The sequence below is a fragment of the Eretmochelys imbricata genome, chromosome 4, assembly GCF_965152235.1.
Source record: "Eretmochelys imbricata isolate rEreImb1 chromosome 4, rEreImb1.hap1, whole genome shotgun sequence".
NCBI lineage: Eukaryota > Metazoa > Chordata > Testudines > Cheloniidae > Eretmochelys > Eretmochelys imbricata.
In genome coordinates this window covers 122,824,383-122,840,889 of record NC_135575.1, presented here as the reverse complement: position 1 = coordinate 122,840,889, position 16,507 = coordinate 122,824,383, and the positions used below count along the sequence as shown (strand labels likewise).

The window sequence follows — 16,507 nt, the reverse complement described above, 5'->3', positions numbered from 1 at the left end:
GCCTGCAAGCAAGACTAGGAAAACTCCTAAGATTTAAAGTGATATCTTAGCATTTTAACACAGTTTTCAATATGCCATATAGGGAAATACTATTTCCCACTATTTTCTCCCCATTTCACAGATGGCAAACTGAGACACAGAGAGGCTAAGTGACTTCTCCAAGGTCACACAGGAAGTCTGTGACAGGGCAGGGAACTGAAATCATATCTTCTGAGTCAGCCTAGTGCCTAACAACTGGACCATCCTCCCTCTCTCCTCTCCTTTCTCACATGCATGCTTTCAGTGTAAACACAAGATTTCTGGGTTTTGAGTCACTCATATAACTGTCACATCAACTAAAAATAAAAAATATTGCTTAAGGAGGAGCTGAAATGTATATAGATAGCAAACATTCCCAAATTCCCAGGGTACAGTAAAATTTATTTGAAAAACAAATGTACTTACTTTCCAAATGATTTGTTTCCATTGCCACCAATAATGCCCATTCATAATAAAATTGTCCTCTTTTCTTATGAGTTCCATTAGCATAATAGCATCCCAGTTGGAGGAGGACTTGAGTAAAATTGTGACCACCATCCAAGCTTGGAAGTCCAGAGAATAGCTTTACTGCTTTGACATAGTAGTGCTCTGCCAAACAATTGGCTGTTAAATGCAGGCAGAGAGTTCCAAAATTAGCCAGAACTACAGCATGGTTGTGTACCATATCAGCCTCTTCTGAAACGTGCAGAGCCTTGTAGTAACTCGCAGCAGCTTGCTTTATGTTGTTGGTTCGTTTCAAAGCAATGGCAGTCATATTATAAATAACACCTAACTGCTGAGGACTACTCAATGAAGAGTCTACAATGGTATTTAGGATGGCCAAAGCGACAGTATTTTGCCTGTGAAGAATATATAACCAAGCAAGTGAAACTAAATGGTTAATAGTTTCTCCCACGTGGGCAGAAGTATTGAAGTCCAGTACTTTCTCCATATAAACAATGGCTTCTCCATACCGTCTGTGATGACTGTAGAGTTCGGATAAGCTAAGATAAATTGTGCTGCATAGTTTTTGCTGCTCATTGGTAAATGCTGAGGAAAGTGCCTGTCTGAGATAAGGTGCAATTTGGGATGGGAGCATTTGCCCAGCTTTCCTCAGCCTATGGAGTTTGGGAGCATTTTTGGTGACTAAATCAATGCTTCTCAAAGAGTCCATTAGAGTATAGGATCCCTGGGAAGAAGCAACCTTTATGCAACTTAGCACAATGTGTGGCAAGCATTTTTGATTGTAGGACTCACCTAGTTTAAAATAGCAGTCGGCTGACAGCGAGCTCTTCTGTAAATCCAAGTCATTATTCAAAAGCTGCAGCCTTTCTAGAAATGGTAGTGCATCTTCATACTGTTTAAGTTTTGTGTAATGTTTTGCCAAGAGGAAGCATGCTCTGGCTTCTGCATGCTTGCTCTGACTCAGTACTGTCCTCTTTAAAGCGTACCTTAGAATGTCTGACTCCATGTCAGTGCTACAGATGTAGTTGGGAATTCCCATGAGCAGGGAAGTAACCTTGTCAAAAATCTGAGCACATTTTCCTTTGTTCTTCTGTTTCAAGTAGATGACTGTTAGATTTGTATAAAGAGCAACTACAAGATACAGATCACTAAAACCTCCTCTTATAGCTCCTAAGGCTTCTTCAAAATAAACGCGAGCTTGGGAAAATTTGAGCTTTCTCACACACAGTCTACCCAAGAGAAAGCATAGCCTTGTTAGGGCCCAAGGCAGATTTGCTTTCTTTGCTGCCTCCCTTGCCAGTCCAAAATAGTCAACCAGTTCTTCTTCACCAGTGTAGCCATAAAATGTGGTGTTAAGAAACGGGAAGGAGAAGTCGTACAGGTTTTTGAAGTGCACCTCATACTCTTTACTGTTTAAGAACAACAATAATGCCTGAAAGACCCCAGACCCGTGATCTTCTTCATCTTGTTGTATGCAGAAACGTGGCTCTTCAGCCAAGGCACAGGTCTGCTGATTTGAAGAGCTAGGAAAATCATTTCCTTGACTAGATGTCCCTTTCAAGTGGAGCTGGAAATCTTTACATTTCATAAGGGATTCTTTTACCATCTCCCTCATTCTACTGGAGTCTGTATTAGATGAGGGATGTGGCATTTCTGCAATTCAAAAGCAAGTTATGTGATCCAACTAAATGCAAGATCCAACTAAATACAAGAATATAGACAGATTTATGGGGCAGGAAATTCAAGCAAAATTAATTGACAGACAATGGTGTAAAGAAACACAAATAGAGCTGGAGTACTTGTGGCACCTTAGAGACTAACCAATTTATTTGAGCATAAGCTTTCGTGAGCTAGAAAGCTTATGCTCAAATAAATTGGTTAGTCTCTAAGTTGTCACAAGTACTCCTTTTCTTTTTGCAAATACAGACTAACACGGCTGTTACTCTGAAACAAATAGAGCTTTCATTTTCCCTTGAGAAGACGTTTAATGTTTATACTCTTCAATGAAACAGAATAATTGTGTGAGGGTTATAAATACAGCTAGTGGGAAAGTGGGCGTTTTTCCCCCATTGAAAATTTTGACTTTTTTTTAAAAACCCAAAAAACTCCCCCCCTCCCCGCAAGTTTTGGTTGCTGAAAACTGCCACAAATTGAAATAAATTTCAGGTGGAAACTGCCAAAAACACTCTCTCTCAAAATAAAATAAAATGAAATCAGTTTGGGCCTTTTGTTTTCTGACAAAAATATATAATGTTCAAGAAAAGAAAACACTCTACAAAAATTTTCATTTAGTTGAAAACCCAATTTTTCAACTAAAAAAATTAATAGAAATTTTCCAACCAACCCCATTCATCAAAAGCCATCCTAACAACTGTAATGATATTGTGTTCTCTCTTTGTTTCTCTGAGCATAGGAGTATGCTGGGAAGATTAAAGATGTAGCAGGCCTATAGCTTCTGTGATGAGCCTTTTTCAATTAATGGAAAATGAGTCTAGAATGAGTCAGATTTGTGCTGTGTTTGGTGCAATCGCAAATAAGAAGCAAATCCTGCTTCCTTCCACCCTCCAATGGAATGGCAATGGAACTAGCATGGTTCGGGGGATGGGGAGAGGGGGGACCTATGTGGAGGATTTGGTAGGCCACTCAGGATATGGAAGTCCCCTGGTCAGAGTAGTTGGGGTTAACACAGGGGAGAGGAATTGCCCATAGACTTTGTCAATTAGAAAAAAAACTCTTATTGATACTCAATTGTTCATTGGGGTTGCACATATAGAAAGTTCTGTGAACTCCCACAGAACTCCATCCCCAAAACTATCCAGCAGGATTCCCATTTTATATTTAGAATATAACCTTGAAAGACCATCTCATTGTTATGTGTGTTCAGTGCTTTGCACAACTGAACCCTGATCCAAGATGTAGGACTCAGATGTGACAGCAGTACAAATAATAATATTAAATGACACAACAAAACATCATCAGGAAAAATGCTCATTAGATGATTACACCCTAAGAGCATGAAAGTGTTTGTAGCAGATTCTGAACACTTCATGGGTGTCACATAACACATTCTGCCTTTCTAGCCAGAGAAATTCACAGCAGGACTGCATGGCAAGGGAAAACGGAGATCTGAAAAGGAGCATATAACAACAATAGGGATCCACACAACCTTTCTGTGAACAGGCACAGAAAGGCGGGGGGGGAATCATACCAAACAGAAACAATTTTAAAATGTGAAATCCTGTTAATTTTTCCCACAATAGGATCAGAAACAAAGACCTAAGATGATCAAAAATAATATAAAATATATTATACATTTTACCTTGTTCTTGAGGGTTCTGAAATTCTAATTCTTCTAATCTGTCTGAAAGAAAACGAAAATAGTACCAGTAATTATACTCTGTCTTTTCTCCAGCAGGATTATTTAAGCCTTTCTACCTACAGTATTTCAGGTGCATTATGGACATTAAAAAGAATGGATCATTTATATAAACTTGTAAACATTAACAAAAAGCTTAGTTCACTGGTGAGCTACTCCTATGCTTATGACTCCCTTCTTCTACACTATTACAGTCGTTCATATTCTCTGCACAACAACCTGTAATATTTAAGAGTAATGGTACCTCTTCCTGAGCATATGGCAATGTACAGCTATACATGTAAAACTGACCTGGAATTATAGTAGGTGGCTATTGCATTACACAATATCTATATAATCTAGTGGTAATATTAGAATATATTTTTGGTTTCTATGATGGGACTGTGTAAAAATATAAAGCTCTCCCCTTGAATGCAGCATAATGGTATAACATACTGTTTTTTTGGGTTGACACATTATAACACAGATTTTCTAAGCGCTATATTCACAATCCAGATTTAAATGCTGTGTGTGTGTTTAACAAAGCACATCTAAAGAAGAGCTAAGAATGGTCATATTATGTAGAACAGACCATCAAATCTTCCACAAAGGATTTCCAATCAATTGCAGACAACCTCCATAACTGGTAATGGTATCTCGTTCCTTAACAAGTTCTGGCTTATGTCAATTGCTGTAGGATAATTTGTTTGATTGCATATTCTTCTATTGATGTTTCTGATAAAATTCAGTTACTCACATTATAATGAATGAGTTCACTGTCCTTCACATGCTAAATGCCAGCTAAAGCTGCGAAGAGTGTGAAGGATATGGCAGAAAGTCTAAAATATAGACTCATGGAGCTAAGTCATGTTAAAGCAGGTTTGAAACATTTTTGTTTTAGAAGGCATTTAGAATGACATGTGGAGTTAATTAATGGTTTTATGCTGGTACTTGCAGTATTTGCTTTGTTGTACATCCCTTCTGATTCTTTTGTGCATAAATGCCATAATATTTTGCGTGTGTGTGTGTGCATAAATGCGATAATATTTTGTGTGGGTGTGTAAGTAATTCTATACCATGGTCATGGACTCTGTGATAACAACAGTGTCAGATCTTCAGCTGGTGTATATTGACGTAGCTCCACTGACTTCAGTGAAGTTATGTTGATTTATACTAGCTGAGGACCTGAGCCACAGATTAAATAAAAAGAAAAGGAGTACTTGTGGCACCTTAGAGACTAACCAATTTATTTGAGCATGAGCTTTCGTGAGCTACAGAAGTGAGCTGTAGCTCACGAAAGCTCATGCTCAAATAAATTGGTTAGTCTCTAAGGTGCCACAAGTACTCCTTTTCTTTTTGTGAATACAGACTAACACGGCTGTTACTCTGAAACACAGATTAAATAGGATATTATTTTCAGATTCTTATGTCATGCAAATCCTGTCATGTTCAGAAAAATGGTACTCCTAGTGAAAGTCAAGGAGAGATATTTTTCTTTAGACAAATGTTGTGTTTGACAAACACAGCAAGGGACAATTTCAAAAACACCATAAGAAGCTGTTCTTAGGGAATGGGAGCCTAATCCTATTTCTACGAAAGTCAGTGAGAGCTAAGGCATTGAGTTTAAGAGACTGATTCCAAGGCCAGAATGGACCATTGTGATCATCTAGTCTGACCTCGTGTTTAACACAAGCCATAGGACTTTTCCAAGAAAAATTCCGAAAGCATATCGTTTAGAAAAACATCCAATCTTGATTTTAAATTTGCCAGGGATAGAAAATCCAGCACCACCCTTGGTAAGTTGTTCCAGTGGTTAAGTACTCTTAGCATTAAAGATTTATGCCGTATTTCCAGTCTGAATTTATCTAGCTTCAACCTCGTGTTATACCTTATTCTACTAGATCGAAGAGCCCTTTATTAAATATTTGTTCCCCATCTAGGCCTAGGTGCTGAGTATTTTTTCTTCCCGGGGGTGCTCCACCCACCCAGAGGCCCCACCTCCTCCTTCAAAGCTCCGCCCTCACTCTGCCTCTTCCCAGCCCCGCTCTTCCCCCTCCCTCAAGGCCTGACCCTCACTCTGCCCCCTCCTTCAAGGGCCCACCCTGGCTCCACCTCTTCCTGCCTTCCTCCACCCCCCTCCCTGAGGCCTCCACTCACTCTCTCCGCCCTTTCCCAAGCCCCTCCCCAGCCACCAAACAGCTGTTTGGCGGCACCGAAAAACAGCTGTGACTGGTGGGCACTGAGCACCGGCTATTTTTTTTCCCCATGGATGCTCTGGGGTTGGAGCACCCATGGAGTTGGTGCCTATGCATTTAGGTACTTATAGACTAATCAAGTCACACTTTAAACATCTCTTTGTTATGCTAAATATATTGAGCTCCTTGAATCTATCACTATGTGATGGGATGTATAAGCCCCATCCTGTGGAACCAAGTGTTAATGAGCAGTTTTGGACCTAGAAGGCCCCATCCAGCCACACCTGCTGGGCATGCTCACATTGGAGGCAGAGCTCAGTCAAGGTGGACAGAGTAAGCAAACAGTCCTATGCTGTTAGCTCCTGCAGGAGGTACCACACTACCCAAACCAGGCTCCACTGCTGAAGGCTTCATGGAGACCAGGAACGGCAGGCCGCCATTTAAGAAAAGCCTCTGGATCATTGTCAGGGAGAACCTCTCCTTCCCCTGCACCCTATGAGTCCATAAACAGGCCCTGTTTTGACTTTGGAAGGACAGAGGTTGAGGTACGAAGTGACCCAGGGAACAGACTTGGTGGCGTCCGCCCCCAGGCTGTATATCCAACCTGCCAGTCACAGGATCCAGTGGAGTAGGGAGGGCCCAGGTTCCCCTACCACCAGCTCCACAGACTCCCACCACCTGATAATACCACTGGACTCAGATGCAACAAGCCTCCCCCTTCCCAAACACACTATAAGATGTGTTCTCATGGCTTTTCTCTGAAGCTTCTCCAATTTCCTTTCAGGACTGGACACAGTATTCCAGCAGTGGTTGCACCAGTGACAAATGCAGAGGTAAAATAACCTCTCTACTCCTACTTGAGATTCCCCTGTTTATGTATCTAAGGACTGCATTAGCCCTTTTGGCCACCGCATCACATCAGGAGCTCATGTTCAGCCGATTATCCACCACCACCTCCAAATCTTTTCCAAAGTCGCTGCTTCCCAGGATAGAGCCCCCCATCTTGTCAGTATGGCCTACAATTTTTGTTCATAGCAAAGTGGGAGGAGAATGGCCCCCTATTGTTTCTACCTGTGTATGGAAAAGTGAGAGGGCTTTTATAATGATAATGACTTTACATCAAAAATGCCACTGCTATGAGAAAGAGAATGTTATTTCTTTGAACTGACATATTATAGCTATTTTTCTACACTTTGAAATCTCATTCAAGCATAAAGGTGTGTGTTTACATTAGTATTCAACCTTAACTGAGAACAATACAATACAGTATTTGGCTGTATGCATTGCATCTTTTATAATGCAGCAACCTGTAACATTTTAAAGCTGCAAGATCTATTCAACTGTGAAAAAGTTTCTTGGAGGCATGTTGGAGCCACATTGTTTGAGTCATTCAAAAGTGGACAAAAAAGTCTGGGTGAATACCCTGCAGTGACAGTCTTTTGTCAGCAGGAGATTCGTGCAGATGATCTAAAAGGACTTTCCACATGCAATTTCTGTGATATAAAAGCACCTGCCAATAACATTCAAAATGCCTATAAATGGGGAAAACGTCTCATTGAGATACAGAAAGAAATCAAAAATAACTGAGGAGTAATGGGAACTATGCATGAATCCGGAGGAGAGAATCCATCCCTCAAAGAATAGAACCTATCCTTACCTACTCTATACACAGTGCAAACTTCTGTATTTGATGTCTGCTTCAATAAATGCACCACATCCTCTTCCACAACATTTCTTTCTTTTGCGAAAAAAGATTTCTCTTCCTTATCAAGAAAATCCAGATTTTGTTGTCTACAAAAGGGAATAGTAAGTTTGAATAACAGCTATTATATTTCTTATATCTTATTCCTTTGCGTTATTAGTATATTTGGCTTATGCAGCACACGAACATAACATGCACTTTGTCCCCCTTTATTAGCTTGCCCACTAGAGGATATCAGCCTACTACTGCTTCCAGCTAAATGACTAACTCTTTTAGTTCAAGTGTCATAGGTCTCAGCTGCAGAGCTGAAGATCCAAGGTTTAAACCCTGCTAACAAACCACGCCCGGGTTTATTATACTTTGTGCTTGTTACAGGAAATGGTGAAAATCTTTGCATTATCATAGAATCAATTGTGGTGTGTTCAAAATTGATAATGGTAACTGTGCATACAAATGTATATTGATAATGCCAATTGTGCATGCTGGTAATCCTTTTTCAAGCACATCAAAGGAAGTTTTATCAATATTCGTGTATCATGGTAGCATTTTATTACAACAGTCATTCACTGTGCTAATATTGCATGTATCACAATATTTCTTTTCCAATAATCTTTAGGGCCAAATTTTCAAATGGGCCTCAAAAATTGCACCTGCAAGTTTTATAAGCATACTGTTTCCATGTGCAAACCCTCCATATGTTTGAATCAATGAGCTCCACTCAGTTCAAGATGATACAGCCTGTAGTGCCCACAGACTGTATGCACCTCAGAATAGAAGTGTTTGCAATCTATCCTAGGAAAGTTAGGAGTTAACCTGCCAGTGGCCTGAGGGTACCAGTGTGATCCTTGGTTGAGCCTCGGGTGCCTCTGTCTAACATGGATCACTGGAGGTCACGGAGTATGGAGACTATTGAAATGAAAGACCCAAGGCAAGAAAAAAATAGACTGAATCAAGTGGGTACGATGTGCCTTCTGGGACAACAGGAACTGCTCACATTTGGATCTGGGTTACTAATGGAGGAGAAGCAGCTTATGCTGCAGTTTTCTTTGTTCCATGTCACACAATGGAAATTCTCTCCATAAAGAGATGTAAGAGTTTTACAAACAAAAGGTATATTAAAAGACTTTAAAAAAAAATTTGACTGTGCCCCTTTAAATTCATTGGTTAAAATATAATGCATAGTACTTACTCAGTTCCAGAGGTGTCAGGTTTAACGTGGCTGGTCTTTACAAAACCAATTTGTCCCGTCAACATATGTCTTCCAACAAACCACTCCAGACATTCTATGAAGTAGCCAATGATTTCAATTTTGTCTCCACTCTGGAAGCTAATCTCTTCAGGCACAGCACTTGCATAACTGATCACTGCTTCAGAAGATCCCGTAGCTGCATAATAAGGTTTTGGAGATACATTAATTTGAAAATATGACTACATAAGCATTTAACATCATGGTGACTCAGCATAACGAGGGAGAATATTATGGCCAAAGACATTGTTGTGAACTGCACTCATGGTGAGAAGAGATTTATTACTTTTTGATGCTTTGAAGCAAGCAATTGCTTTCTAGAGCACTACAGTATTGTATAAAGGCATCAAATCTATCTCACAGTCCTTCAACCCATATAAAACAGTATTTAAAATGTATTCAAAATTCCACTTGCTTTAAAGATGAACATAATGGTCATTTACCTACTTTTGTAACAGACTAGATAAAAAAAAGAAGAGGTGAATAGATTTTGCAATACCCACTTGTGAGTTTGATAGAAAGAAAATCCCCATAAGTAAACCCTGTGGAAGCAGGAGCTGGTATGGTCCAAACAAGAATGGAGATGGGACTGCAATCTGCAATCTAAATATCCCCACATCGGCAATGCCCACTGTTAAAGGGATGCATCTAACATCATAAATGTGTGTTACTTAGAGTTAAATGCACCACAGCTGCATTTGGTGTTTTGGATTGCTGTTTTCTTAGGGAAAATTTGGTTAAAGCACCCCATCACCTTTATTCCTGCTTGGGCTGGAACAGTGATTGGTTCTTCTGGATGCTGCCCTGACCAAAACATGTCTGAGGGATGCTAATTGGCTCTGGTGGTAACCAATAGATCAAAAAATTGTTTTTTTTAAAAAAAAGCTAGAAAGATGTTAAAAAATTCAATCCCCTCTTTCCTCCATTTTTTGAAAAGCTCGTGAGCTGACTGACATTTTTTTAAGATTTCAAATTTCAAAAACAAACATTAAAATTAAGTCTTTTCTGCTTTCTTCCAATCAATCCAGTAATTACAAGTGAGTGCTCTTATTATTCTCAGATATTACCTATGTAAGCAGTGTCAGGATGAGCTCCACCCTGACATCTGGTGGTGAGGTGTGGCAAGTTGTGGAAAAGAACTTCAGGGGCCGATCTCATTTGCATAGGCACACCTACCCCGCCTAGAATGAGGCTATAGCTGCCCAAGTGGTCACTTTGGCTGCTGTGGGATCCCCAGTGTCTCTGTTATTGGGGCAGGAAGAATAAATTGTTATTACCCTGATTATGGGAACTGTGCTTGGAACTGTATTTGGCCTTTTGTTATAATGGAGGGACTCACCATCAACTAAGTAGTACTCTCTAGGCAAGGGTCATGGGTTCCAAAACTCTGTGAATGGAGAGAGGCTGTGGACAAGTATTAATACTTGGTGGCATGGCCCCTTGGTGAGGGCCTTACATGCTAATTGCACTTCCTCCTCTCTCTACTGTGGAATATCAGAGCTAATTTTGATTTCATTAGAAGTTTAGTTACAGGCTGCTGAGCTCACTTTGGGCTAATAGTGCACCAGCACTGAGGCTCCCCTACTACAAGCTGAAGTCACCAAAGAACTGAACTGACTAAGAGCTGAAATCACTGAGCATTGTGTTAAGTAGTGGGGGAGCCTGAAGATATATTGTGGAGCAGTTTGCGGGACGGCTGGAGTGCCTTGTGGACAGGCTGGTGGAGCAGTTCGTAGGACGGCGGGAGCTGCTGGTGGGACGTGGAGCAGTTTGTGGACGGGCTGGTGGAGCAGTTTGTGGGACGGCGGGAGCTGCTTGTGGGCTGCGGAGCTGAGCGAAGGAGTTCGTGGGGCGGCTGGCGGAGTGGAGGCCTATGGAGCTGTGGGGCGGTCAGCTTCAGATCATGTAAGGTGCCTCTTACCCCGCCCCCATCTCCACCCAGGTTGGGAGGTAAAGCTCTGCAGATAAACTTTCGAACTCTGGAGCTGCCCTGACCAGGGACAGAGACTTTTGAGTCATTGGACTTTTGGGACTTTGGGTGATTTGGGGTTGCTGGACTCAAGAACCAAAGGGAAGGGGGCATGCCCCAATTTGCTTGGGGTGGGTTTTTTTGCTCATGGGTTGTGTTATGAATCCCGTTGGTGGTGTTTCCCCAACATAATGCCACATTTAATAACAGAGAGAAACAAAGGCTTTTTGCTACACTCAGACTAGGTGCTTGCGAGAGGGGAAGTATTGCCTCTTGGAGGCGCCCAGTGGGGGTGGTATATATTTGTCCCAGGTCACTGGGTGGGGGCTCGAGCCAGTTTGCATCGTGTTATTGGAATGGATCCCCTAGATATTGTACCCGGCCCTTGTTGCTGCCAACTCTGACGGGAAGAAGGGTTACACCTACAACAAAAATCCCGCTAGTATTGGTTTCTAGTTTCTTGCCAAAGCTACAAGAACAAATCTGCACAGACACACCCCTAGAACCCCGACCAGGGGCATTCTATCTGCTACCCAAGATCCATAAACCTGGAAATCCTGGACGCCCCATCATCTCAGGCATTGGCACTCTGACAGCAGGATTGTCTGGCTATGTAGACTCTCTCCTCAGGCCCTACGCTACCAGCACTCCTAGCTATCTTCGAGACACCACTGACTTTCTGAGGAAACTACAATCCATCGGTGATCTTCCAGAAAACACCATCCTGGCCACTATGGATGGAGAAGCCCTCTACACCAACATTCCACACAAAGATGGACTGCAAGCCGTCAGGAACAGTATCCCCGATGTCACGGCAAACCTGGTGACTGAACTTTGTCATTTTGTCCTCACCCACAACTATTTCACTTTTGTGGACAATGTATACCTTCAAGTCAGTGGCACTGCTATGGGTACCCACATGGCCCCACAGTATGCCAACATTTTTATGGCTGACTTAGAACAATGCTTCCTCAGCTCTCGTCCCCTAATGCCCCTACTCTACTTCTGCTACACTGATGACATCTTCATCATCTGGACCCATGGAAAAGAAGCCCTTGAGGAATTCCACCATGATTTCAACAATTTCCATCCCACCATCAACCTCAGCCTGGACCAGTCCACACAGGAGATCCACTTCCTGGACACTACAGTGCTAATAAGCGATGGTCACAAAACCACCCTATACCAGAAACCTACTGACCGTCATACTTACCTACATGCCTCCAGCTTTCATCCAGACCACACCATGATCCACTGTCTACAGCCAAGCTCTATGATACAACCGCATTTGTTCCAACCCCTCAGACAGAGACAAACACCTACAAGATCTCTATCAAGTGTTCTGACAATGACAGTACCCACCTGCTGAAGTGAAGAAACAGATTAACAAAGCCAGAAGAGTACCCAGAAGTCACATACTACAGGACAGGCCTAACAAAGGAAGTAACAGAACGTCACTAGCCATCACCTTCAGCCCCCAACTAAAACCTCTCCAGCACATCAAGGAACTACAACCTATCCTGAAGGATGACCCATCACTCTCACAGATCTTGGGAGACAGGCCAGTCGTTACTTACAGACAGCCCCCCAACCTGAAGCAAATACTCACCAGCAACCACACACCACATAATAAACACACTAACCCAGGAACCTATCCTTGTAGCAAAGACCATTGCCAACTCTATCCACATATCTATTCAGGGGACACCATCATAGGGCCTAATCACATCAGCCACACTATCAGAGGCTTGTTCACCTGCACATCTACCAACATGTGCCAGCTATGTCCCTCTGCCATGTACATTGGCCAAACCGGACAGCCTCTACACAAAAGAATAAATGGACACAAATCAAACGTCAAGAATTATAACATTCAAAAACCAGTTGGAGAACACTTCAACCTCCCTAGACGCTCAATTACAGACCTAAAAATCGCAATTATTCAACAAAAAAACTTCAAAAACCGACTCCAATGAAAAAAGGCAGAACTGGAATTAAACTGCAAACTGGACACCATTAAATTAGGCTTGAATAAAGACTGGGAGTGAATGAGTCATTACACTAACTAAAAACTATTTCCCCACGCTAATTTTCCCCCCTACTGTTACTCACACCTTCTTGTCAACTGTTTGAAACGGGCCATCCTAATTATCAACATACAAGTTTTTTTCTCCTGCTGATAATAGCCCACCTTAATCGATTGGTCTCGTTAGAGCTGGTATGGCAACCCCCATTTTTTCATCTTCTCTGTGTGTATATATATATATATATATATATATATATATATGTATCTTCCTACTGTATTTTCCACTACATGCATCTAATGAAGTGGGCTTTAGCCCACGAAAGCTTATGCTCAAATAAATAGGTGAGTCTCTAAGGTGCCACAAGTACTCCTCGTTCTTTCTGCTGATACAGACTAACACAGCTACCGCTCTGAAACAGGTCTTTTGGGGATACTGATACTTTAGCTAAGGGTAGCAGGATTTGTTCTATAGTAAATAAATGTGAATACATGCACGGTGTACCTGTTAAATAGATCTATGACTTTACGTTAGTCTAGAAGTATAATGATTGGAATAAGTCAAAGAATGGAAAACAAAATAAACCATAGTCAGAAAATAACTGATCATCTGGTACATGGGCTGCTGTGGCTGTTTCAGACAAAAATATATGTGAACCAGTGTGTGTGTGTGTGTGTGTGTGTGTGTGTGTGTGTGTGTGTGTGAACATGTATTCATTATATGTAAATGCTTTCAATTTCCAATTTTCCTTCTTTTCTTTACAAACTTTAAATGTCAGACCTATGGAATAGTTTATTAATGTATTTCTTTTGACTGGAATATATTACATATCTACTTGATATATGTGCCTTGAAGTATGAATGAATATTTATGAGCAAAACAATAAAATAAAATTGAAAAGTCAAGAAAATAGACCTTCAGAGTTTAGACACATGCTAGACATCATATTGCTAGACATTAATTAGACACATGGCTATTGCCTGTAAAGCACTTCTGGATGAAAGACACTCAGTAGATATGCTATGCTTAAATCTAGTTGTAGGCAGAAATTTATGCCAGCCATCCTATATTACAGCACCATAATTGCTATGGCAATTTTGCTATTCTAGTACAGCTAAATGAGAAGGTGCGAACATTACCAAACCCTGTAAAATCTAGCTCTGGGAATTTATATAATGCCGTTTAAATATCTATAAAATTAGATGCAAAAGTTTAGATGGAGTTTCTTACCTATTTGCTTGCTGCATTTAGACTCCATTTTGCTAGCAAAATGAACAGGATCAGAGTATACTTTAAGAAACCATCTAGAGGAAGGAAAAAAGGACACTGGAATAAGTATCTGAAACACCTCCAGAAGGTTTTAATAGAGGCAGGGATATTCTAAACTCCTATTTCTTCAAACTTTTATTGATTTCAGTGCTTCTGCCTGTCCACTTTAAATAAATATATGACATTTATCAGTGTGGTAACTGAGCACCATAGAATCTGAAGGAGACTGGAAATATAATGGAATGATATTCTGTCCATTTCTTGATTATGCAAACCATGTAATTGTTGAACACTCTTTACAGGTACAGCTAGCTGGGAGAAGAAAGGGAACAGGGGGCAGTGGCCAATCACAACATTTTTCACTATTTTTTCCTAATTCTTGGTTGAAATTTTGTTTTGATGCATATTTGCTTGCCAGCTCCACCTCAAAAAGGTATTGATGACCACAGAATTAAATTATTCAATATGGCAAGTTAACAAAGCAGCAATAACTGACTAATTTAGTCATATAATAGAGCTGTGATAAGACATTCAACATGAAATTTAACACTTTATGCATTTCCCTGTTTTAAAGTTTGCAGAGCTTTAGTAAAAATGCTGTCAAGTATCAGGAGGTAGCCGTGTTAGTCTGTATCCACAAAAACAAGAAGGAGTATAAGCTTCCATGGGTAAAACACCACTTCTTCAGATGCATGGGTGTTTTACCCACGAAAGCTTATGCCCAAATAAATCTGTTAGTCTTTAAGGTGCCACCGGGCTCCTAGTAAAAATGCTGTGGTTCATGTAAAACTCTCTAGCCTTGAGGGGCAGGGACTGTTGTTTTGTTCTGTGTTTGTACAGAGCCTAGCACAATGCAGCCTAGTCCATGGCAAATTAGTAATAGTAATAATAATAAGCCCTTTTTTGTCAAAGGAAAAGATAGGCTCGATTATCTGTGAAAGTTTCAAGTATCTTTTACTAATACATTTCATATTGTGAGTATCAGCTGGGATGGGTTATATGAATGAAGTCAAATGGTATTTGGTTTGCTTTGCTGATTGATTCAGCTAACCCATTCACTCAGGAGGGTCAGCAGAAGCCATTTTGATTTAATTGGACTTGTTTTTCTAGATAAAGCGGCTGTATTTTAAGCGTCCTCCTTCAGCCAGTCAGAAAAACAAAACACAGAATTTCTGCTTTTCTTCTAGGGGTCAGGTATATTTCCTGGGATCTCTTAGTAACCACTGACACTAACTTATGGGCTCTGCTTCAGACTCAGATTTCTATGGGCCAGCAGCACCACTAGAGTGGTTCTCTGCTGATCAGGGCTTAATTTGTAATGAAAGAGGTGCCGGGGCTCGAGCAATTTTTTTACATTCATAACTGATGCAGCAAGCCCAGAGGTGCCAGGGCTACAAATTGCCAAATCTAGAGGTGCTGCAGCTCAGCATTGGCACAAATTAGGCACCAAGGCTGATCCCACTCACCTGGATTTAGGGATTAGTGACCCTGGGCTGATCCCAAAGGAGACTGCAAAAAGGAGCTTGACTGCCACCTGCCAAAGAAGCTGGAGTGATGTAAGAGGCCAGCAATCCTTCCCCACTAAGATGATGTAAGTGAAAACTATTTTTTCCATGTTTTGGATTTTGAAAGTGAAAATCTTTGACACCACTATAGAGCTTTTCAAAACCTAGGTCATTTCCATTGCATCCTTAAACATCCAAGTGGATAGCCACCAGAGTCAGGAAGAAGGGACATTGGTTTAATATCTAATACAAAAGATAGTAAACCATCTCCCTTAATACTGCACTATGGCATCAGCACTTATTTATCTGACTTGGTATGGAACTTAAGAAGGAAATGAGTGAGAGATCTGTAGACCTCCTGAATAAAGGAGGGAGCCCTCCAAAGCCAGCTACAAAATGCTGTCAGTTTAAAGTTGTCTGTATATAAATACACATTCTTATACATATGAAATAGGAAATTGAAGTCAGGTGCCTACTGATGAAAAGGAATCAAAGTCTCTGCAGCAGCTTTAGACACTGTGGTCAGGTCTTCACCCAGTGATCCACCAGAGATGTCTTCAGTAACTCTTCTGTTCTCTTGATAAACTTTCACTGCCATGTCTGCAGCAGTTGTCTCTCTTACGAGGTTGTCAGGACATAATACAAAGAAAGTTCCTTAAAAAGAAATAAAATATATTTCATATTTTACAGAGATTGAATTGTTTTAATGTCACATGTGGCTTTTAACACAAGCATCTAGAATGATCATTTTAATTGATA

General features: G+C 40.9%; 1 protein-coding gene across 1 annotated transcript in view; it reads right to left on the bottom strand.

Moving 5' to 3' along the window:
- The window catches only part of SH3TC1 (SH3 domain and tetratricopeptide repeats 1), a 52,771-nt gene that overhangs the window by 12,702 nt on the left and 23,562 nt on the right, over nt 1–16,507 (bottom strand). The window contains exons 6-11 of the mRNA XM_077814658.1: nt 16,225–16,402; nt 14,205–14,278; nt 8,925–9,120; nt 7,691–7,824; nt 3,803–3,844; nt 445–2,136 (exon numbers count right to left, since the gene is read on the bottom strand). Coding sequence (XP_077670784.1) covers nt 445–2,136; nt 3,803–3,844; nt 7,691–7,824; nt 8,925–9,120; nt 14,205–14,278; nt 16,225–16,402 — 2,316 coding nt within the window. The remainder of the gene's footprint in view (nt 1–444; nt 2,137–3,802; nt 3,845–7,690; nt 7,825–8,924; nt 9,121–14,204; nt 14,279–16,224; nt 16,403–16,507) is intronic.